Genomic DNA, 25,054 nt, shown 5'->3' with positions numbered 1-25,054 from the left:
ACACTATGAACTGGCAGCTTTAGTTTCTATAAATAGGGCTTTAGAAATTTTTATTTCATAGAGGGACCTGATTCTCATCCTCCCCATCTGTCTTGGGTCTGTCTGTCTCTCTCACATACACACACACACAAACACACACATGCACACACAGAGTAACCAAGACTACACGAGTCAAAATTACATTATGAACTATGAGATGTCAATGTTTTATAAATAAAATTTAATAGCGAAAAAGGGATCTGGAAGCCCTGTGAAGTTTTACCCTACACATTTTGGAGGATATCACCAAGTTAAAGAAAACACAACAAAATCTCATTTGTTCAGATAATCATTTGAATGTTTACATATACTTTTGGCTTGTTACTTATTCATAACTAATTTAATGTATATTTTCACATATTAAGATATGCTCCTGTTTTAGCATATAATCAAATTATGCCAAAAGAGAAAAATCCTCATAGTACCTTCATAGAGTTGTTGTTTCTAAGAAAACATTAAACATGAACATGTACAAAAGAGACATTAGAATTAAACAGCATGTGCATTTTTTAATATTTATACAGTTTGATTTAGTAGACATTTCGGTCTGGAGAAAATATGAACAAACTCAGGTTTACCATGCTAAGATAATGGTTCAGATGACTGCCATAAAAGAAGTACATAAGAAAACAATGAAAACAAATCATTCTTAGCTTCCGTGATTACTGAGAGGATTTCCCCTGCCCTAAGTGCTTTATTATATTTCTTAAAAATATAGGAGCAGCAGCTTATCACAAATCTCCACTAGTGCATTAATGATGGAATCAAAACAACACAACAGACTCATAAGGATAAGAGGACTGCAGAACCACCAGAAGTCACAATTTTATGCTTCTTCCTGCTCTGGATAATTTAGAATTTTGCGGTGTGCCTGACGTAAATATTGCTGCTGTTTGAAGTAAACCTTAAATGCTCCTTTTATGGCAACAAAAGCAATTCCACCCTAAAAGAAAAGAAAATCAGCTCGTTACAATGCAGGTTTAGAGAAAAATAATAAAAAAAAATTTTACTTATCATGAGAGACACAGGCTTTGATGTTTACAGAACTGAGGTATTTGCAAGTGAAACATTCACTTTTCTATTCAGTGAGCAAAGGAGACATGGGGACTGTAAAGTAACAGAAGACAGAGATGCTTTCCCCATTACTAAGTAATCTTCCATCCATTTAACTCTAGATTCATTCTGATATAGAAAGGAGAGTTGCCTTGCCAGAGCACTATGTACTACAGACTGCCACCAGAGGAGGGAAAGGAAAATAATGATGACAGTAAATAACACAAGTGCTTATTATATGCCAATATTTATCTTACATAACCCTCATAATTACTATGAAGTAGTGACAATTCTCAGTCTCCAGGCACAGAGAAGTCAAGAAACTTGATTTACATTTCACAACAAGGCTATTTATAATAGGATTTAAACCAGACAGTCAGAACCTAAAGCAGAAACTGCCATAGTTTGGTTGGTAGAAGGGTAGGTGTGACAATTCATAACATATTACAGAAGAGCAATTATCCACAGAATAGTTTAGAAAGAGAGCTACTTCAGTGATTCCTCCCATTTCTATTTCCCTTGGTGGAATAATAGTGGGATCAAATAGAAGCTTCAGGTACAGGAATCACAAGCTGAGTATTTGTATGGCTCAGATCACTGCCATAAAAGTGCACACAAAACAGTGAAAAATAAATCTCCCCTGATTATTGAGTGAAGTTCCCCTGCACATTTAAAAACAAATATAGTTCATTCTCTTTTGCATATTACTTGAAAACAGTGGTATTAAAGCCATCTTACCAAGATTGTCCTTTGTAAATTAGAGTTAACACTACTGAACATCAGTTTACCAACTATTGTCGCAATAGTAGGAAAGACAAGGGCTCCACATAAAATTCGGGTAGCAGAGACATGATCTGCTAAAGGATTAGCTTCAGCTGGAATTCGAGGAACAGGGCAACCAATTCCTACAGAAAAAAAAAAATTCACTATTAGTACATTACCTAAGATTAGCTTAAAAAAATCTTAAAACATTTCTTTAAAACGTGTATTAATCTTCTATAGGCCAATTTGACATGCACTTTGCCCTTTATAACCAAATTTCAGGGCCTACCTGGAAATATACTGTTCAAAATTTGTAGTTTATTTGAGTATTTGCGCCACAGTCTAAGCACATAGTCCTCCCAGCGAATCATCTTGCCTAATATCAGCATGACAGGAATAGTAGGAAGTCCAATTAAAAGGAATAAAGGATCGGCTCTTTCCATAACATCCAGCCCTTCTTTATGGCCTACAACCTGTGGAAAGATAGATGGCATTTGCTAGTATCACTTCCTCGTCTAATGAAATGGTGCATGTCTGAGGCTCAGTTCATTTTGAAGGAAATGCTTAACTTCAAAAGAACACAAAAAATAAAGAACTTAAAAACAAAACTGGGCTGGGCACTGGTGGCTCATACCTGTAAATCCTAGCTACTCAGGAGGCTGAAACTAAAAGGACTGTGGTTCAAAGCCATCCTGGACAGAAAAACCCATGAGACTTCATCTCCAAATAAGTAGCAAAAAGCCAGACTGCAGGCATTGCTCAAGTGGTAGGACATATGAGGTGAGCAAGCACAAAGTCCAGAGTCTAAACCCCAATAACAACAAAAAAATGCTGCAAAGTTGTTATCCTTGTTACTTCATATTACATTGGAATTAAAAAAAGTCTTATGTCTGCCTACATTAATTTTTTTTTTTAAAAGACCAAGTCTCACTAAGTTGTACAGGCTGGCCTCAAACTTGTGATCCCTGACCTCATCTGTGCTGGGACTACAGATGGGTGCTACCACACTTGGCTCACATGGACTACTTCTATGTTTCTATTCTTCTTACTTGATTTGGTTAGAGTGGACTGTAACGATTGTGATATAATGCTAGATCTTATTTGTCTCCCAGAAGAACATCTGTTTTTCTGCTCTTCTTTCTAGGATATAAACACAGCCAGCCAAGTGGCAGGATTGCTCTTTAAGAAGATGCTACTGGGGCTGGGAAGGTGGCTCAGTGGTAGAGTGCTTGTCTTGCATGCATGAGGCCTTGGGTTTGATTCCTCAGCACCATATAAGCAGAAAGAGCTGGAAGTGGCGCTGTGGCTCAAGTGGTAGAGCGCTAGCCTTGAGCTGAAGAGCTGAAGGACAGCGCCTAGGCCCAGAGTTCAGGCCCCATGATCGACAAAAAAAAAAAAAAAAAAAAAAAAAAAAAAGATGCTACTACACTGGAGGTGTGGCTTGAATGTGGTAGAGTGTCAGCCATAAGCAAGCCAAGTGAGGGAGAAGCTGAGTTCAGGTCCTGGTACCTACCCCCCGCTCCCCCCCTACCCCCCAAAAAAGTTCCTACTTTGGGCTTAGTAGCATATGCCTGTAATTCTAGCACTTAGGAAGTCAAGACAGGGCCAGACAGGGCTACATAGTAAATCTCTGTCTCAAAAAGTTAAAAAGGGGCTGGGAAGGTGGCTCAGTGGTAGAGCGCTTGCCTTGTATGCATGAGGCCCTGGGCTCGATTCCTCAGCACCACATAAGCAGAAAAAGTCAGAAGTGGTGCTATGGCTCAAGTGGTGGAGTGCTAGCCTTGAGCTGAAGAGATGAGGGACAGTGCCCAGGCCTAGAGTTCAGGCCCCACAACTGACAAAAAAAAAAAAAAAAAAAGTTAAAAATTCCATTGTATATATGTAGAATGTATAGCTATGCACACACACATACACCCACACCCACACCCACACCCACACCCACACACACACATATATACACACATACACATATACACACACACACACAATGGAATTTTACTTATCCATCAGCAAGAATATATCATTTGCATGAAAATGGATGGACCTGGAAAAAATATGTTGGGTGAAGTAAGTTGTCAGGTTCAGAAATAAAAGGGAATATGTTTTCTCTCATATGTGAAAGTTATATATAAATTATAAACACATATGAAAACATATCTGGGTTTTATATATATATATATATATATATATACTCATAAACAAAAAGACTAAAGTATGGTATATGCAGAGGAGAATTCCAATGGTGTAACTTCTCTGAACCAACAGGTGTATAGTGGTGGGCCAAGGAGGGAGGACAAACAGAGGAAGAGTGAATAAATACAGTTGTAATATTCAATATACATATATGAAAATGGAACCAGGTAACTTTAGGGTATAGATGGTGTTGGGAAAGATGAGAAAATGATAGAAGGGTGACATAGATCAAGATATACTGTAGTTATAAACTGACATGTTGCACTGAAATCCTTTTGTACAAATACTTAAAAAAAACAGCAATAATAATAAAGGTCCAGCCATGATGGTACATGCCTATAATCTTAGCTACTTGGGAACCAAGAGATCCAAGGATCTTGGTCCAAGGCCAGTTCCGGGCAAAAAACATAAAACATGAAAAATGACTGAAGTTGGGGCTGGGAAGGTGGCTTAGTGCTTGCCTTACATGCATGAGGCCCTGGGTTCAATTCCTCAGTACCACATAAGCAGAAAAAAATGGAAGTGGTGCTTTGGCTCAAGTGGTAGAGGGCTAGCTTTGAGCTGAAGAGCTGAAGGACAAGTGCTAAAGCAAAAAAAGGTCTAGGAGCATGAATCAAGTGGTAGAGAGCCTTCCTAGAAAGCACAAGGCACAGAGTTCAAACTACAGAACAAAAAGAAAAAAAAAGAAAAATCAAATGGCATAAAAACTCACTTCTGTGACTAAGAGCAGTTCAATGGTAAGAAGTTTATGCTTTACATGTGCAAGTTCTGCGCACAATAGCATTATGTCTTCAGTCTTAAGTACCTGGGAGTTCAAGACTAGCCTGAGCAACATACTGAGACCCTGTCTCAAAAAAGAAAAAGACAGGGGCTGGGAAGTTGGCTCAGTGGTAGAGTGCTTGCCTTGCATGCCTGAGGCCCTGGGTTCGATTCCTCAGCACCACATAAGCAAAAAAAGAAAAAAGCCGGAAGTGGCGCTGTGGCTCAAGTGGTAGAGCACTAGCCTTGAGCTGAAGAGCTGAGGGACAGCGCCCAGGCCTAGAGTTCAGGTCCCATGACCGGACCCAAAAAAAAAGAAAAGACAGTGTTTATGGGAGTTATAATCATACTAAAGGAAAAAGTGATATACTTATGACCGTCCAGGATAAAATGTTTTGTTTTTTTTTGTTTTGTTTTGTTTTTGGGTCCAGTCATGGGGCCTGAACTCTGGGCCTGGGCACTGTCCCTCAGCTCTTCAGCTCAAGGCTAGCGCTCTACCACTTGAGCCACAGCGCCACTTCTGGCTTTTTTCTTTTTGCTTATGTGGTGCTGAGGAATCGAACCCAGGGCCTCAGGCATGCAAGGCAAGCACTCTACCACTGAGCCACATTCCCAGCCCTGTTTTGGTTGCCTCTAATCCAGATTGAGATAAAAATCCTCAGGCTTTTCTCTTGACTTGTGGTACTGGACATATAGTAAAGTAGGAATAATTAACAGTATCTATGACATGAAATAGTTTCAAGTATGTATGAATGTTTAAAAAGTATCTGGCTCATATACTATAAAAATCAAATTCTTAAGTGTGTGCAGCTCAAAAATGAAAGATATATTAACACTGGTCTAGGTGCAAGGCACACTTGAAGCAAGTATTATGTTTGGTTGTATTTTCTTTGTATATTATTAACATTTATTGAAATGTTAAATGTTAACAAATGTTAATTTGTTGCAGTTTGAAGTAAATTTCCAAAATGTATGTTCAACAATAATCACTAAAATGTTTGCAGTGTAAAAAAAAGTATTTGGCTCAGTGCTGGACTAGAGGGAGGGCAGGGGACGTTACTGTCTTTATAATAAAAATACAAGTAGAGAGTCAGGTACAGTGGCTCACACTACAGTTCAAGTTATTCAGGAGGCTGAAGGAGGAGGATCACTTGAATATACAAGTTGAAGACCGTGGGTAAAACATAAGACAACTCTATCTCCAAGAAAAGAGAAACTAAACTAAAAAGCTTGGGGAGATATCAAAACAGAAAACACAAATTTAAAAAAAAAAAGGCAAGAAAAGGTTCCTTCTCAAATTTCTCATACATAGATTCATGGAAAAGAAAATATGTATTTATGTGAAAATATTTAAGACTTACTATGAAAAAAGTTGTAGTTATAGTGTACCTCCTTTTGGGGGGAAAAAAACGTGTGTGTGTGGGCGTGTGCGCACCTTGATTCTTTCTTATATATTCATAAAATCAGTCTGGAAGAATGTATATAAAATTAACAGGAGTGACCACCAGGGAAGATGAGGGGGTAACTCAGGAAAATGAAGAAAAGGAATAAAAAGACTTTGCAGTAACTAGCTTGCTATATACTTTCTTAGTGTTAAGCTAGGAGAATAGTAGTACTTCCTCAAAATAATAAATTAAAAACTGCCCAAAATATTTATGAATACCTCTTCACATCAAAAGTCACATCTGCAAATAAAGAGTAAAATAAAGAACCTGCATCACTGTCACAGCTCCATAAGTCACAGCTGTCCAGTAGATAGAGCCAACCATTATTCCCGCAGCAGCAAATGGACAAGCTTTTGAGATCAGTCTATCTGCAAGATCCAAGACATAAACAACTGGACCTACAATACAAACAAATGACAAAAAACAAAACTTCAACAATGATGTGTTCCATATTTTCTAATTTTTCTAGATGTTTCATATTTTTCTAAGATTCAAAATACTTTTATGAAGTTGGATGATTTTATGCTTCAGAAATAGTTGTGAATAATTTGATGGGAACTCAGATTTGAATAACTTCCATGAATAGCTAAATACTATATCCTAAATTCTAGGAAATGGCCTGTTCAAACATTTATCTTTATTACTGAACCTATATTAAGAGCCTCAAATGCTACTACTTCTTATAAAGGAAATCATTCTCTTACTCTCCCCTCCCATTTCTGAATCCTATTGGCTACTGTAGAGTGAAAGGGCCATTTTAGACTGGTCTTTTCAACCAGGTTCCTGGCAACCCTTAACTTCTGCAGAACTTGGTAAGAATACTGCTTCTCTGACTTGCTCATTGTGCAACTTGATACAGCATATAAAGATAAGCAAGGCTAATTTTTGTAGTTACACAAAGTCAATTTATTTTAGTTGGATATTCAACATGCTATTTTTAGTTGAATATTATTCTCTCTCTTTTTTTTGTCGGTCGTGGGGCCTGAACTCTGGGCCTGGGCACTGTCCCTCAGCTCTTCAGCTCAAGGCTAGTACTCTACCAATTGAGCCACTGCACCACTTCTGGATTTTCCTGCTTATGTGGTGCTGAGGAATTGAACCCAGGACCTCATGCATGCAAGGCAAACACTCTACCACTGAGCCACCTTCCAGCCCCATTGAATATTATTCTCTATCAAGTTTTTATCATTATGATGCCAGTTTTATGGTATTCTAACAGCTAAATGTATAAATTATGATTCTATTATGTGCTATTCTGGAGGCATTGTACTAACTGCCATTGAGCCCAATGTAACTTAGCTTCATAGTTTTCCAGAAAAGTGAAAAGATATTAGGCTTTTTCAACACATATTCAAATAACTAGACATCTAAGTTTAAGGCATACAAAACCATGTATTAAGTGTTGAATACTCTTTACAAACAAATTATTAGACAATTTTTTAGATATGTGTAAATCACTACCTACCTGCTACGGACTTACAAGCTAAAGGATCATATATACAAAACTAATTCTTTTTTTTTCAGTCATGGGGCTTGAAACTCAGGGCCTGGGTACTGTCCTTGAGCCTCTTTGTACTTGAGGCTAGTGCTCTACCACTTGAATCACAGTGCTACTTCAGGTTTTTGAGTAGTTAATTGGAGGTAAGAGTCTCATAGGGACTTTTCAGCTGGGCTGGCTTTGAACCATGATCCTCAGATCTCAGCTTCCTGAGTAGCTAGAATTACAGGTGTGAGCCACCATTGTCTGGCCAAAACCAATGATTTTTATTGTACAATTAAATTAATATATTTTGATGACACAAGTAAACATGTAAGAATAAGCTGGGTGTGAGACTCTTATCTCCAATAAATGACCAGAAAACTGGAAATGGCACTGTGGGGCTCAAGTGGATAGAATACTAGCCTTGAGCTGAAGAGCTGAAGGATAGCACCCAAGCCCAGAGTTCAAGCCCCATGGCAAAAAAAAAAAAAAAAAAAAGGAAAGAATAAAACATCTTATAGCCCGGCGCTGGTGGCTCACGCCTGTAATCCTAGCTACTCAGGAGGCTGAGATCTGAGGATCTCGGTTCAAAGCCAGCCCGGGCAGGAGAGACCTTGAGACTCCTATCTCCAATAAAGCACCAGAAAACCGGAAGTGGCGCTGTAGCTCAAGTGGTAGAGCGCTCGCCTTGAGCTGAAGAGCTGAGGGACAGCGCCCAGGCCCAGAGTTCAAGCCCCACGGCCGACAAAAAAAAAAAAAAAAAATCTTATAAAGTTCCTGATCCAAATTTCCCATTGACTGCTGTCAGCAGTGATAACAGTGGCCACTGTATTAGGAAACTACATTGTAAAGTAGACAGGGGAGATGTTGTAGGGCCTGTGAATTAAATGCACATATTTACTTAGCATTTTCAAGATCTAACATTAAAAACATTGATAAAGTATATTTCCGGACCAGAGAGATAAGATAAACCTAATTTAGCACTTACTGACTGTATCTTCCAAATAACAGCACTTCTTGACTGTCTTACATGATAACAGAGGTCTTTGCCTCAGGGTTTAACTCAAAATACACACATTTACTCAGTTGAATTTACAACTCCCCGGTAGAAGGTATAATACAGTCATCCAGTGAATTGAAGATCCTTTAAATGCTACAACTACATGTCCAAGATTATGGGTATACATAAAGCCTTTATATTTCAACTTATAAGTTCTTTTTTTTTTTCGGTCGTGGGGCTTGAACTCTGGGCCTGGGCGCTGTCCCTCAGCTCTTCAGCTCAAGGCGAGCGCTCTACCACTTGAGCTACAGCGCCACTTCCGGTTTTCTGGTGCTTTATTGGAGATAGGAGTCTCACGGTCTCTCCTGCCCGGGCTGGCTTTGAACTGCGATCCTCAGATCTCAGCCTCCTGAGTAGCTAGGATTATAGGCGTGAGCCACCAGCGCCCGGCTTCTTTTTTTTTTTTTTTTTAATCAGTTGTGGGGCTTGCATTCTGGGCCTGGGCGCTGTCCCTCAGCTCTTTCAGCTCAAGGCAAGCAAGCGCTCTATCACTTGAGCCACACTACTACTTCTGGTTTTTCTAGTGGTTAATTGGAGATAAGATTCTCCTGGGGCTGGGAAGGTGGCTCAGTGGTAGAATGCCTGTCTAGCATGCATGAAGCCCTGGGTTCAATTCCTCAGTACCACATATACAGAAAAAGCTGGAAGTGGTGCTGTGGCTCAAGTGGTTGAGTGCTAGCCTTGAGCACCAAGAGGCTCAGGGACAGTACCCAGGCCTTGAGTTCAAGCCCCAGGACTGCAAAAACAAAACAAAAAACATGGTGGTGAAATATAGATTAGGAAGATGGCCAGAGAGTGCTTTCCTTGCATGCATGCATGAGGCCCTTGGTTCGATTCCTCAGCAACACATAAGCAGAAAAAGCTGGAAGTGGCACTATGGCTCAAGTGGTAGAGCACTAGCCTTGAGCTGAAGAGTTCAAGCCCCACGACCAAACCCCCCTTTCCTCCTACATCCCCCCAAAAGTCTCATGGACTTTCCTGCCCAAGCTGGCTTTGAACCGCAATCCCCTCAGCCTCCTGAGTAGAATTACAGGCAGGAATCACTGGCACCTGGCTCAACTTGTAAGGGTGTGTGTGTGTGTGTGTGTGTGTGTGTGTGTGTGTGTGTGTGTGTGTGTGTGTGTGTGTGTGTGTGTGTGTGTGTGTGTGTGTGTGTGTGTGTGTGTGTGTGTGTGTGTGTGTGTGTGTGTGTGTGTGTGTGTGTGTGTGTGTGTGTGTGTGTGTGTGTTAAGGGGTGTGTGTGTGTGTGTGTGTGTGTGTGTGTGTGTGTGTGTAAATTGTTTTTGGTCAGGCCTGGGCACTGGCCTGAGCTTCTTTTGCTTAAGGCTAGCACTCTACCACTTAAGCCACAGCTTCTTCTGTTTATGTGGTACTGAGGAATGAACCTAGAGCTTCATGCATGTTAGGCAAGCACTCTACCACTAATCCACATTCCCAGCCTATAAATTGTTTTTTTTTGTTCAAGCACTGGGGCTTGAACTCCGGGCTTTAGACTTTTTTTTGTGGGGGGGGGGGTTCAGTTGTAGGGCTTGAATTCTGGGCCTGGGAGCAGTCCCTGAGCTCTTCAACTCAAGGCCAGTGTTCTATCACTTAAGCCACAGAGCCACTTCCAGTTTTCTGGTAGTTAACTGGAGATAAGAGTCTCACAGGGCTGGGATGTAGCTCAGTGGCAAAGCACTTGCCTAGCAAGTGCAACGTCCTGGGTTCGATCCCCAGTACCAAAAAAGAAAAGACAAAAAAATACAGTTAAAAAAAAAACCCAAACAAAAAAAAAGAGTCTCACAAACTTTCTTGCCTGGGCTGGCTTTGATCCATGATCCCCATATCTCAGCCTCTTGAGTAGGCAGGATTACAGGTGTGAGCCACTGGTGCCCAGCTCTTTTTTAAATGTAGTTGTACAAAGGAGTTGCCATTTAACAAAGCAGTTTATGAATGTAGTATCTGGTCATCCCTTTCAACATTTTTACCCATCCCTCTCTCACTTTTTAAAAAAATTTATAGGTTATACATTGGATTCTTGACTGCATTCTCCCCTTCTTTGTGCTTTTTTGCTCAAGGCTGGCACTCTACCACTGAAGTCACACCTCTATTTCCAGCTTCTTACTAATTGGATAGAAGAATCTCACATGTACTTTTATGTCCCAGCTGGCTTCAAACTGCAATCCTCAGATCTCAGCCTCCTGAATAGTTAGGATTACAGGTGTGAGCCATTGGTGGTCAGTTTCAACTTTTAAATTTTTTATTAGTAATTCTTGAATCAGAAACTGAAGCCACAAAGTATATATACAAAATCTCTCCAGCCCAAGAACCTATCTCCAATCTCCTACTTATCTGAAGTCATCTTTTCACTTGGAGACCAGATCTTAACTTATCAACTCAAGGTTAAGGACTAAGCAACTAATTCCCACTTTTCTACATCATTCACCCCTCCCCCCCCACCTTTTCTGTGCCAGTCCTAGGGTTTGAACTCAAGGGCCTCTCCTTTAGTGGCTGTATCCCTGAGCTTTTCTCTCTCTTTCTCTTTCTCTCTCTGTGTCTCTGTCTCTCTCAATGTTAATACTCTACCACTTGAGCCATGGCTCCACTTCTAGCTTTTCTTGGAAGTTAGAGACAAGAGTCTCACAGATTTTCGTGCCTGGACTTGGCTTTGAACCATGATCCTCAGATCAATTCTCAGATCTCAGCCTCCTGAGCAGCTAGGATTATAGGCACAAGTGACTGGTGCTTGACTTTCTTCCTTAATTCTTTGTTTTATTTCCATCAAACAAACATGGTATTATTCCTTTTACTCTAACACACACACTCTCTCTCTCTTCTCCATTTCTGCTACTTGCATTTCTTCACTGTGTAAGAAAATTCCTAAAAGAATTTTACAGTTCCCTTGAACTTACTGCACACATAGAGGTCACTAATAAACTCTACATAACTACATAATACATATCTACATAACTCTACATAACTAATTTTGGTCTAATTTTAGTCTTCCTCTTATTTGGCCTATCAGCAACATGTGACACCTTTTCTTCCTCATTTATCATTCTTCTCTGCATTTTCAAAACATCACCATTTCTACCATTTCTATCTTACCACTAATACTTCAGTTTCTCTTGCTGGTTCTGTTCTTGACTTCAATGATACCCAACTCTGCCAACCACTAATACATGATACTCCATGCCTGATTATTTTCATCTACTTCTTTCTTTCCTTAAGTAGTTATCTTTTTTTTTTTCTTTTGTCGGTCAAGGGCTTGAACTCTGGGCCTGGGCGCTATCCCTGAACTCTTCAGCTCAAGGCTAGTGCTCTACCATTAGAGTAACTTTCAGTTTTCTGGCAATTACTTGGAGATAAGAGTCATGGACTTTCCTACCTGGGCTGGCTCTGAACCATGATCCTCTGATCTCAGCCTCCTGAGTAGCTAGAATTACAGGCGTGAGCCACTGGGGCCTGGCTACTTTATCTATTTCCACTCATTATTAGAACAAGAGTTGGAAAAGTATGTCTGATGGGCCAAATCCATTTAGCTGTTTTCTTTTTTAGGTCTAAGATTGAGTTTTTGCTCTATCAACTGAGCCACACCTCCAATCCCAGTTGATTTTGTTTACATACATAGTTTTACTGGAACATAACAACATGCAAGTCTAAAATATGGTTCTTCACAGAGAAAGTAGCACCCAAGAGAAAATAGTATTTTTGGTTTTGTTTATTGATGCACTATGCTTCTATGATGCTGAGAATTCTCTCCTGAGTAAATTATGTAGTTGAAACTATGTACTAACAGAGTGGCATAATCTAATTCCTAAAAGATAAAGGCAAACAGTTGAATGAAAATATAATTCTCAAATAAAGGCATAACTACTACTATTATCTATGGGCTAGATGTATGAATAGTTTCTTTTCATGTAAGTACAGAAGGAAAGCTCAACTTTCTTCATGAATCACTGGGTGCAAAGTCTTGTATAAGAAAAATACTGTTATTATTTTCTTTAGGAAAATTTCTGTCCATCCCTTATAAAACATGTGCCTGGTAAAATGACACAGGGTGAATTTTAGAGAATCTAACTAGCTTTTCTGATAAGAATTTTTCTTTTATCTCATTTTAAATTTACTTTGTGCAAATATTAGTCTAATACAAGATTACTTTAATATTTGTAACTGTATATATATTTTTTCTTGGTCATGGGGTTTGAACTCAGGACCTTGGTGTTGTCTCTGAGCCTCTTTATACTCAAGGCTAGTGCTTTACCATTTTGAGCAACAGGGCCAATTCCAGTTTTTGAGTGGCTAATTGGAGATAAGAGTCTCACAGGGACTTTTTTGCCCAGGCTGGCTTTGAACTATGATCCTCATATCTCAGCCTCCTGAGTAGCTAGCATTACAGGATCACTGGTGCCCAGCCATTTAGTGTATAACTAAATTTATTTATTTTTTTGCCAGTACTGGGGCTTGAATTGGGCACAGTCCCTAAATGTTGTTTTTTTTTTTTTTTTGTCAGTCATGGGGCTTGAACTCTGGGCCTGGGTGCTGTCCCTCAGCTCTTCAGCTCAAGGCGAGCGCTCTACCATTTGAGCCACAGTGCCACTTCCGGTTTGTAGTGGTTTTATTGGAGATAAGAGTGTCACAGACTTTCCTGCCTGGGCTGGCTTTGAACCTCGATCCTCAGATCTCAGCCGCCTGAGTAGCTAGGATTATAGGCGTGAGCCATAGGCGCCGGCTATTTCTGGCTTTTTGCAAGTTGAGTCCCTTGGACTTTTCTGCCCAGGGTGGCTTTGAATAATAATCCTCAGATTTCAGCCTCCCCAGTAGTTATGATTACAGGCTGAGACAACACACCCAGCTTTAATTTTTTTTGTGTGTGTGTTGATCCTGGACACTGTCCCTCAGCTTTTGTTCTCAAGGCTAGTACGCTATCACTTGAGCCACAGCTCTACTCTGGCTTTAGTTTTTGGTAGTTACTTGGAGATAAGAGTCTTAAGCACTTTCCTGCCAGGGCTGGCTTTGAAACTTGATGATCTTCTGATCTCAGCATCCTGAGTAGCTAAGATTACACCATACCCAGTCTTGAAACCCAGTGTTTCAATTCAACATGTCAATTTATAAGAACGATGTATCTGATCAATGTCATTTCTTTAGTTTAGTATTTGGAAGAATAAATGCCTAGTTTTAAACACACAATTAGAATAAATGAGTGGTGAGGGTAGTATTTCTGAGAGCTAAAGATTATCTAGCTAAGTTATTTGGTAAGAAGAAGCATTGAAATCCTGTGGATGATAGTCCCTAATTCACTTCTCTCTTTTTTTTTTAAAGTTTGTTTTCCGACATAACGACTTGTACATCTCATTGTTGCAATGGGTCCACCTGTATCCCTATTTAAATGATTTGTTTATAGAAAACAATTTGTTAATAGAAAAGTTATGGTATAACTGTTTCAGGATTTAGGACCATAATTTTAAGAAACTAGTAAGTAATTTACTAGAATCTTTTTTTTTTGGTCTTGGGGCTTGAACTCTGGGCCTGGGTGCTGTCCTCAGCTCTTCAGCTCAAGGCAAGTGCTCTACCACTTGAGCCACAGTGCTACTTCCTGTTTTATGGTTGTTGATTGGAGATAAGAGTCTCATGGACTTTCCTGCCCTGGCGGGCTCTGAACTGTGATCCTCAGATCTCAGCCTCCTGAATAGCTAGTATTACAGGCAAGAGTCACCAATGCCTGGCTTAATTAGATTCTTTATACTATCAGATTATAATACAATGAGTGAAGGAAGTAGAGAAAGGCATGACTCTATCCCTTAAGATTTTGCATTCTAACAGAGGAAGAAGCATGAAAGACAAACATACTACATAAATTATGTAAGAGCATAAAAGATTCAATGTTTTATTAAAAAGGCATTATTGAATTTTTAGTGTTTTTTTTTTTTTTTGGGGGGGGGAGGGTGCTGGAGTGGAGTTCCAGTCAGTCCTGTGCTAGCTAGGCAGACACCCTACCATTGAACTACATCTACGCCCTAACCCTAATTACTGAACTCCTTTTTTTGGCAGTCGTGGGGCTTGAACTCAGGGCCTAGGTGCTGTTCTTGAGCTTTCTTTGCTCAAGGCTAGCAATCTACCATTTTGAGCCACAGAGCCACTTCCTTTTTTTTCTGGTGGTTTATTGGAGATGAGAGTCTCATGGACTTTTCTGCCCAGGCTGGCTTCGAACCATGAGCTTCAGATCTCAGCCTCCTGAGTAGCTAGGATTATAGGTGTGAGCCACCAGTGCCTAACTCATTACTGAACTTTTAAAGCCTTTGTGGGCCATACCACTTGTGTCTGTAATAGTACTGCATTTATACAAAGGATAACAAATGAAAGAAATCTTGCAAGATTTATGAAAATGTAATAATTTAAAGAGTATTAGAAGTCTACAATTAAAAGGAAGTCTATTGTGAATTCTATTGTAGAAGCTAAAGAGGCTATTTGTAAACTAAACACTAATATTCTGAGTAACTTCAAATTTTAACATTTCAAGTTTATGTGCCATCAGAAAGTGAGCTGAGCCAGCCACAATGGAGGACACATATAATCCTAGCATTAGAGAGTCTGTAGCAGGAGGATCTTGAGTTCAAGGGCCAGCCTTGACTATATAGTGAGACCCTGTTTCAAACTATAAAAGTGAACTGAACACTTTTGGAGAAAGTTACCAACAATTCACAGAACAAAACAGCTCCAAAACACCAATTCAAGTCTATATATACATGGATGTCAAAGGTTATATCACAAGCTTAGGTATAGTGGCCTATATCTGTGGTTCACAGGTATGTAAGAAAGAGGCAGAGGTGGGAGGACTGCTTGAATTAGTGAGTTTAAGGTCAGTCTGGGCAACATAGACACTGTCTCAAAACAGTAACAAAGGGTTAGAGATGTGGCGTAAGTGGTATAGCACAAAGCCGTAAGTTCAAAACCTAATACCACCACCAAAAAAAAAAAAAAAAAAAAAAGAGGACCTCCACCCACCATAAAAGGTATACTTTGGAATTAAGAAATCAATGACTGAAAATACTGTGCTTATACTAATTAGAACTATATCCCTCTTAGAACTCTTCGGTGTATTTCTGGGATACAAAGGTATCTTCAACAACACGTAATAGGCTAATGGTTCAAGAAGTAGAATGCTTGTTGTATTAGGGCAAGGCCCAGAGTTTAAGCCTCAGTACCACTAACACACTACTTATAACCAATTCTTGAGAAACTGTGCTAAAGAACTTGATGTAATGAGCGTAAACAAGTGGTGCTATACTGCTTGCAGTCTATTTTAAGTTTCCAGGTTTGTTCATCTACTTTACAATGAACTGTTCTGACCTAGACCCACCCTAGATGCCAACTGGCTAAGTTACATCAACTCTACTTTCAGTGCCAGCCAGAATCTCAGATTTTTGAAGCCACTGACACTAGAGTCATACACTTCTTTCCTCACTATATGCTTTTCTTATGGTAATAAATATATGTCTAGAATGTCCTGTCTTTTGGGCATGAAAATCCAGTTTGCCAAGGAGAACTAACCGAATTTGGTCAAGTTCACTAGTTTCTCTACTCCACTCTGTTCATATCCCATAGAGGCTTCCTTTATATACTATCCCCACAAAAGGCACTTACCCCTTTGCTTGTGCATAATGTTATTACTTTATGCTCTTGTTCAATGTTTGTTCAGTTGTCTCAATATCCTTTATGTCTGTCCATGTCAGCATCATCTTAGACTGAAAACTCCCAAGGGGCAGGGGCCATGTCTGTTTAATTCGTTTTGTACAGTGCCTAGGATAGAACCATGTACAGATAGGTGCTTTAAAAAATGCTTTCTGATGATTGGCATTTTACTCTGAAGGGCTTTCTGGGCATGGCTAGTGTAGCACATGGTAGCTGGCTGTACATCAGGGCACTCTAGTCTATTCCTCAGGGAAACAGACTATAATGATACAGAATTTTGCCATAACACCATGTGGCAAATTATTGGACTCCATGGAGCTTCAAAAAAATGTAATTATACAGGCCCATGTCAAATGTGATTTTAATGAAAGCATACCCAAACAACAAACTCAGTAAAAGTTAAAAATATGTGGAAATGGTTTGGGGATGTGGCTCAAGTGGTAGAGCACCTGCCCTAGCAAGCATAAGGATCTGAGTTCAAACCTCTAGAAGTATCACCAGTAACAGAAAAAAAGAGTACACTGAAACAGTAAAGAACTGTAACTTTCTACCATTCATCATTATTTTAAATACTAAGAATTAGGTCTAAGTGCTTATGTAAAGCTCTCACTTCATCTTTATCTGCTGTACTTGCAGGCTGAGAGAGATTCTCTTAGGTTGGTTTTTTTTTTTTTTTTAATACTCAAACTAACAGTAAATGATAAAAATAAAACAAAGCAAAAACAAGCCTATAAGCACATCTTCACAAGTGGCTGAAATCTGTGAAGTCTAAGAATCACAGTTCTATACATCAGCCTGTGAGGCAAATCAGAGATTCTTATCTCCAATAAGCAAAAAACAAGAAGTAAAAGTGTGGCTCAAGTGGCAGAGCATGGAATGGGGTTGAGAGAAAGGGCTGGAGTTCAAACAACAACAACACACACACACACACACACACACACTATGTGCACATGCACTCAGAGGCACAACTAAATAATAACCTCCACACAAACACACACACACACACACACACACACACACACACACACACACACACACACACACACACACACACACACACACACACACACACTATGTGCACATGCACTCAGAGGCACAACTAAATAATAACCTCCAAAACCAAAATAATCCTGAGGGCTGGAAATGTGGCTTAGTGGTAGCCTCAGCATGCATGAAGTGCCTACCATGTATGAAAGAGTTAGGGGCAACATGGGCAATGTAGACCTTGATCTAAAAAACTAAAAACCAAAAAGACAAACATTACAACAAAACAAAACAATAATCCTGAGCACCATATCAGCTGATAGATACATTTATATATCTTTATTTCACACTGCTGGATTACTAACTAAAAATCACATAGTAGTTCTTTATGACTACGTAATTTGCACCAAGGGAAAGCTTAAATTTTTATCACAAAAATAACTTGTGGACCATAAGGTCAACTACTAAGTACTTAATAAGCACCTATTGAACACACAATTCACTATTAAATAAAAGTAATATTTAACATACTAGCTACTGTTTGCAAGGAGCCTATGATCTAGTAAAGGAAAAAAAAATAATAGACATTAAATGACTGAGAAACTTTAGGGCAAAATTAACAAATGTATGGTAGTATGGCATAAGCCATACATAAATGTTAAAAAATGTTTTAGGTAAAGATTATAGTGAGGAGCTAGGTGTGGGTTGCTCAACCTGTAATCCTAGCCATTCAGGAGGCTGAGATCTGAGGATCACGATTCAAAGCCAGCCTGGGCAGGAAAATCCGTGCAATTCTTATCTCCAATAAACCACCAGAAAACCGGAAGTAGCACTGTGGCTCAAATGGTAAAGTGCTTCCCTTGAGCTGAAGACATGAGGGGCAGCGCCCAGGCCCAGAGTTCAAGCCCTATAACCAACCAACCAAAAAAAAAAAAAAAAAAAAAAGATTATAGGGGTGTGTGTATACACACACACACTACATATATATAAATAAAGGTGGTCTCATAGTATCGTTCAATTTATCTTAGAACTTACATCCTTCTGTTTCAGAAGTGTAAGTACTAGGATTACTGTTATGTGCCACTGAACCCCAATTAATTGGTTAAAAAAAAGGGCTGGGAATGTGGCTAGTACTAGCACGCTTGCCTAGTATGCATGAAGCCCTGGGTTTGATTCCACAGTACCTTATAAACAGAAAAACCCCAAAGTGGTGCTATGGCTCAAGTGGCTAGCCTTGAACAAAAGAAACTCAGGGACAGTGCTGAGGTCCTGAGTTCAAGCCCCAGCAGTACTAGCAAAAAAAAAAAAAAAAAAAAAAAAAGTGGGTTGTAATCCTATCTACTCAGGAGGCTGAGATCTGAGGATCATAGTTTGAAGCTAGCCCAGGGAGAAAAATCTGTGAGACTCATCTCCAATAAACTACTCAGAAAAAGCTGGAAGTGGCGCTGTGGTAGAGCACTAGCCTTGAGCACAGAGAGACTCAGAGACAGGACTCTGAGTTCAAGCCCCAGGACTAGGGGGAAAAAAATGGCTCTGATGTGAAAAAGGATGTGAATTCGAAGTAGCAAACAAAAAGCAGAAATAAATCAACCCAAAACCAGAGAATGTCAAACCCTTCTATCTAGCTGTTAAAACATAGTCTATTGGGCTGGGAATGTGGCTGAGTGGTAGAATGCTTGCCTAACATGCATGAAGCCCTGGGTTCAATTCCCCAGTACCATATAAACAGAAAAAGTGGTGATGTGGCTCAAGTGGTAGAGTGCTAGTCTTGAACAAAAGCAGCTCAGTGACAGTGCCTAGGCCCTGAGTTCAAGCCCCAGGACTGGCAAATAAATAAATAAACAAATAAATAAATTCTATCACCATAATTTATCACTAATTAATAAACACTGCTAGTTAATATATAAACACTGCAGGATTTTTAGTGGAAAGTAGCACTTTCTAGTAGGTATTTCCATTTCATTTTAAAGTAATAGTTAATTCTACATAACAATCATGGGATTAATAGCCAGGCATGGTGGCTCAAGTCTGTAATTCTATATACTTGGGAAATGGGGGAATCAGGGTTAGCAACTAGCCTGGGCATAAAAAAGTTCCTGAGACTCTATCTCAACCAACGGCTGGGTGCTGTGGCTATCATCCCAGTGACACTGGAGAGCACAAATAGGACTGCAGACCAGGCAAAATGGAAATAAAACAAAAATAACCAAAAATAACTAAAATATAACCAATGCAAAAAGGAGCTGGTAGAATAGCTCAATTGGAATAATGCCTGCCTAGCAAATGCAAGGCCCTCCCCACCCAAATCACCTAGTGAGCTCATTAAGGTATCTATTTCAATTAAAAATTGAGATGGCTGGTTCCAGTGGCTCACACCTATAATCTTAGCTACTCAGGAGTCTAAGATCTGAGGATCACCGTTCAAAGCCAGCCTAGGCAGGAATGTCCATGAACTCTTATCTCCAATTAAACACCAGAAAAGGCACTGTGGCTAAAGTAGTAGAGCACTGGTCTTGAGCTGAAGAGCTCAGGGACAGCGCCCAGGACCAAAGTTCAAGACCTATGACTGACAAAAATAAATTGAGATAAGAAGTGAAGAGTTTGGTATTCTACTACCACCTCCAGATCATGACTACTCTGGTGGTCTTCAGATCACAGTTTGAATAACAAGGTATTTGAATAGGTTCACATACAGCATAACTCATTAGAAAAAATAAAGCGAACTTTAAAACAGAATGGTAATAAGATGGCAAGTTTGATGAGTACTCTAAGTTTTGTATGTCTGAGCACAAGTTTTCTTTTCTCCTTCCTTCCTTTCCTTTCTCTATCTCTCTCTCCTGTCTCTGACTCTTTCTTTCCTTTTCTCTTTCTTCCTTTCATTCCTACCTTCCTTCTTTCCTTTCTTTCTTTCCCTTCCTTCCTTCCTTTCTTTCCTTTCTTTCTTTCTCCTTTCCTCCTTTCTGTCTTCCTTTCTTTCTTTCCTTCCTTCCCTTCTTTCTTTCTTTCCTTCCTTCCCTTCTTTCTTTCTTTCCTTCCTTCCTTCCTTCCTTCCTTTCTCTTTTTTTGCTGGTCCTGGGGCTTGAACTCAGGATCTGGGCACTGTCCCTGAGCCTCTAAGGGTTCAAGGCTAGCTCTCTGATTTGATCCACAGCAACATTTCCAGCTTTTTCTGAGTGGTTTATTAGAGACTTTTCTCCCTGGGCTCTGAACCATGATTTTCAGATCTCAGCCTCTGAGTAGCTAGGATTACAGGCATGAACTACCTGTGCCCGTCTTGAGCACAAGTTTTCTACCAACAATAAAGAACATACAAATTAACATCACTCATTCATTCCTATCTCAGAAAAGCAGAACTGGCCAGTTAACCAGACAACCCGAGGTTAATTCCATATCAAAACTTTAAAAAGCTGCCACAGAAAAGTAATCATTCCATAGAACATTAACCACTACTTATTCCTCTCTGCATTTTTTCCTTACATCTTCTGTTCCTTTTCTTCTTCTTTTTTTTTTTTTTTTGTGGGTCATGGGACTTAAAACTCAGCCTGGGCGCTGTCCCTGAATTATTCAGTTCCAGGTGAGCACTCTACCAGTTGAGCCTTAGCGCCACTTCCGGCTTTTTCTGTTTATGTGGTACTGACGAATCAAACCCAGGGCTTCAAGTATATCAGGCAAGCACTCTACCACTAAGCCACATTCCCAGCCCCCAATAACAATTTTCTTTTGTTTTCGTTGATTGTGGGACCTAAACGCTAAGCCTGAGCGCTGCCCCTCAGCTCTTCGGCTCAAGGTTAGCACTCTACCAGTTGAGCTACAGCGCTACTTCTGGCTTTTTCTGCTTATATGGTGCTAAGGAATTGAACCCAGGGCTTCATGCATGCAAGGCAAGCACCCTACCAATGAGCCACCTTCCCAGCCCCCAATAACAATTTTTAAAACTTGGCTGGCAAAGGTATACTGAAATCAGTATGGCCAAAACACTAACTAAAAAGTAAGGAAGCATTCTACTATCTAAAAACAAACTCACATCTAAGATTCCTTGAGTCAGAATTAAAAACTAAGAATTAATATAATTTAATCTGCAGCATGTAACTTCAGAATAGAGTTCTGCTTTTCTATGTCATCCAGAGGAAAGTTAACAATAACTATTCCAGTAAAAGCTTTATCTATTTTTTCTGAGACAGGATCTTGTACATAATTCAGGCTGGCCTCAAACTTGAGATCCTCCTGCTACAGCTTCCAAAGTGGTTAGGATTACTCATGTGTTCCTGACCAAATTTTTCCATAGCATTGATCATTTTAGCAAAACATTTCTGAGTTTAAGTGCCTTGCTTAAGGGCTATATTTTTAGTAGACATAAGACTGTAGTGAATAACTTGAACCTATCACTTGAGTGTGAAGAACATAATTCTTTTTGGTACTGGAGCTTGATCTCAGGGAGGAGGTGCTATCCTTTAGCTTTTGTCCTCGAGGCCACCACTCTACCGCTTGAGCTAGATTACTGGCATAAGCCACTGGTGCCCTGACATGGAAGCACTTTCTATCATAAGAAGAATCAATGTTCTATTAGCTATACTTAAAGTCACATTCAATTACTACATAAATCCTGAAAACTATCTTCTAGAGCTAAATTCAACCAAAAGGATAGATCTACCTATTGTCATCTCACAAACTAAAATATTCAGCTTTTCTGTTTAGTGTATACTTTTGTCAACTAAGTGACTTATTATGTCTAGTTTTTAATAAGAATTTTTGCAATATGTTGGTGTCTAAAACACATAATTCACGCTATATTTGCAGTTATTCCAAAAATAACTGAAAGGTGGGCCTACCTAATTTAGAACTAAAAAGAAAAAACTCAAAATATAAAAATATCACCTTTGTGACAAAAACTTGATGTTGTACCTTATCAATATGGTGAAGGATTGTACTAATAACTGCTTTCTCTAATGTTTTAGAAATTTTGGCTTGATCTGACAACAAAAACACTTTAGGTTACTCTTTTGTGCTTGCCTACATCAGTGATGGAGTTGGGCACTGCTGAAGAATAAAATGTTTACATAGCATTTCAGCATGTTCAAGGCCCTGGGCTAATACCTTGTACGAGGTGTGAAGAGAGGATGGGATGGATGTGGGATCAGTGGTGTGTATGAAGACCCATAATGTGGTCCACAAATTCCAAATGTTTAAGATCACTATTTTCTCCACTATACCTCTCATATGAAGCTATCATTTCTTTTACATCAAGCTAGAGAAAAACAAATTTCATTTGCCCTTATCTTCTTACATTAGAAATGTACTTCATTATCCTCATTTATATTACCTCATTAAAAAAACCCTGATTTTAGTATTACAGCATATTCAAAAAGTGTATCTAATAATTTCTAATTTTTCCATTCTTTCCTTTTGATAATTTAACAACTCAAACTGTCTTCTTCTACCTCTTGGTTATAGCCAAGAGTAATTATTTACAACTAGCATGGTGTAACACAAACAGAATGATATCAGCTCAGAAATGTATGAGTAATGAAACAGGCTTACTAAATATTAGCCTTAGGGACACACATTTTAAGTAGTTTATTCTAATGCTAGCCCCATTCTCAAAGACCCAATTTGGTTATTCCCTGTCTGCCAATTCCCTGAAAAAGGTAACAGCTTTCATGAAAGTCAATTATCTAAATTAGATTCCAAAGATTAATTCAAGATTCCATCTTATTAAATCCTTAATTTCCCTACTTTTATTCCTTAGCAGAAGAATTAAGGAGATACTAAAACATACTATTGTGTTCTTTGTCCTACATCACCTCTAGAGTTGAGGCTCTTTAAGTCTGACTTTTTACTATATAGCTCTATTTGATTATATCTACACAGGTTATACAAGTTCTTTCTCTTCTCAACCAAATGAAAACAGCTAATATACAGACATATAGATAGTTATTAAGGACATTTAAAGTGTTAGAGAAACAAATACCTTGCATTTAGAGGAAATAGAGAATACAGAGAGCCACAAAACCAAACAGATGAGTCATTTAGAAATAAATGTAACACCATGAAGTTCTATGTAGCAGTATCAAACATATCTTTGCTGTTTTTAGAGATACTCTTACCCAGCTTTGGAAAAACTATTAAGTACTCAGCATTGCATTGAGGACATGCCACTCTGGCTGTACTGTTTCCTCTTTGTTTTTCATCCACCCAGCGCTGTAGACAAGCTTGGTGAACCCATTTGGTAGATCCTCTGCACCGGCATGGTCTCACCCATTCAGCTGTTCTATCATCTTCATCAGTGGCAAAACACACCCAGCAACTTCTGCAAGAGAGAACAATGGTGTTTTATCTTTAGGATTCTAGCCTCCTGTACACTTAAGTTCCTTCTTAATAAGATGAACCTATTATGTTTTATTATAGAACTTCTAATATATAACTAAGGAGACAGAGTTGGGCACCAGTGGCTCATGCCTATAATTATAGGTATTCTAGAATCTGAGCTCCAGAGGATCGTGGTTCAAGGCCAGCCCGGACAAAAAACAAAATCTAGGAAACTCCATCTCCAATCAACTATCAAAAAGTTGGGTCAGGGCTGCGAAGGTGGCTCAGTGGTAGAGTGCTTGCTTTGCATGCATGAGGCCCTGGGTTCAATTCCTCAGCGCCACATAAGCAGAAAAAGCCAGAAGTAGCACTGTGGCTCACGTAGTAGAGTGCTAGCCTTGAGCTGAAGAGCTGAGGGGCAGCGACCAGGCCCAGAGTTCCAGGCCCCATGACCAACCAAAAAAAAAAAAAATGTTGGGCCAGGCTAGGAATGTGGCTTAGTGGTAGAGTGCTTCCCTAGCATGCATGGAACCCTGGGTTCAATTCCTCAGTACCACATACACAGAAAAAGCTGGGAGTGGTGCTGGAGATCAAGTGGTAGCTTTGAACAAAATAAGCTCAGGAAGAGTGCCCAGGCCCTAAATTCAAGCCTCAGGACTCCGTGCCCCCCCCCCCAAAAAAAAAGGTTTGTCTCAGACAACACTCTTTCAGATCTCCACTTCTGAGTCTGTCTCAGATTTGTCTGCCCAGGCTGGCTTGGAATCAAGAACATCAGTTCTCAGCCTCCTGAGTAGGATTATAGATGTGAGCCACTGTTAAACAGTTCCCAATTTCCTTATGAAGCAGAAAGGGGCCAGTCTTGGGGGGCTAGGGAGAAAGTGAGAGTGTGAGGCCCTGAGTTCAATTCCCAGTTACCAACATACACAAACACACATGAAAAGCAGAAAAAAGAAATTTTAAAATGATGGGCTTAAATTTCTCAAGACCTTGGAAGGGAAATGATAGAAATTTGAGGTTTAGTGCTTAAGACTCCTCTTTTCTAGGAGCAAGATTTCTACAGAAAATCACTCTTCCTCCAACATTAGGCTGTTATGTGGTTAACACAGCAATGGCCTCATCTACTGAAAGAATTAAGCCTCAAACTATTTCATCCCAATCCTTGGATTATAGTGTTTGGGAGGCTAGGCTTATTACAGTGAGTCTCAGAAGTTGGGAACAGGTGGTGAGTTTATAGATGGCAATTGCTGTCAGAAGACCCACCTCATGGAGGATGAGAAATCCAGAAGAAACAAAGCTGAT

The 25,054-nt window shown here is 39.6% G+C and overlaps 1 protein-coding gene across 2 annotated transcripts in view; it reads right to left on the bottom strand.

Annotated features, from left to right (window-relative positions):
- Positions 1-201: 201 nt before the first annotated feature.
- The window catches only part of Marchf5 (membrane associated ring-CH-type finger 5), a 34,929-nt gene continuing 10,076 nt past the window's right edge, over positions 202-25,054 (bottom strand). Inside the window, exons 1-6 of one of the 2 annotated variants that reach the window (XM_070021205.1) lie at positions 23,554-23,641; positions 16,418-16,573; positions 6,519-6,649; positions 2,144-2,327; positions 1,831-1,997; positions 202-982 (exon numbers count right to left, since the gene is read on the bottom strand). In XM_070021205.1, coding sequence (XP_069877306.1) covers positions 866-982; positions 1,831-1,997; positions 2,144-2,327; positions 6,519-6,649; positions 16,418-16,433 — 615 coding nt within the window. In that variant the 5' untranslated portion in view covers positions 16,434-16,573; positions 23,554-23,641 and the 3' untranslated portion in view covers positions 202-865. Of the gene's footprint in view, positions 983-1,830; positions 1,998-2,143; positions 2,328-6,518; positions 6,650-16,417; positions 16,574-23,553; positions 23,757-25,054 lie in introns of those variants that run through there. The other variant, XM_070021204.1, reaches the window with a different exon arrangement.

This window comes from Dipodomys merriami, unplaced genomic scaffold (assembly GCF_024711535.1).
Source record: "Dipodomys merriami isolate MVZ:Mamm:240054 unplaced genomic scaffold, mDipMer1.0.p SCAF_14, whole genome shotgun sequence".
Taxonomy (NCBI): Eukaryota; Metazoa; Chordata; class Mammalia; order Rodentia; family Heteromyidae; genus Dipodomys; species Dipodomys merriami.
This window is presented reverse-complemented; position numbering and strand designations above follow the sequence as displayed.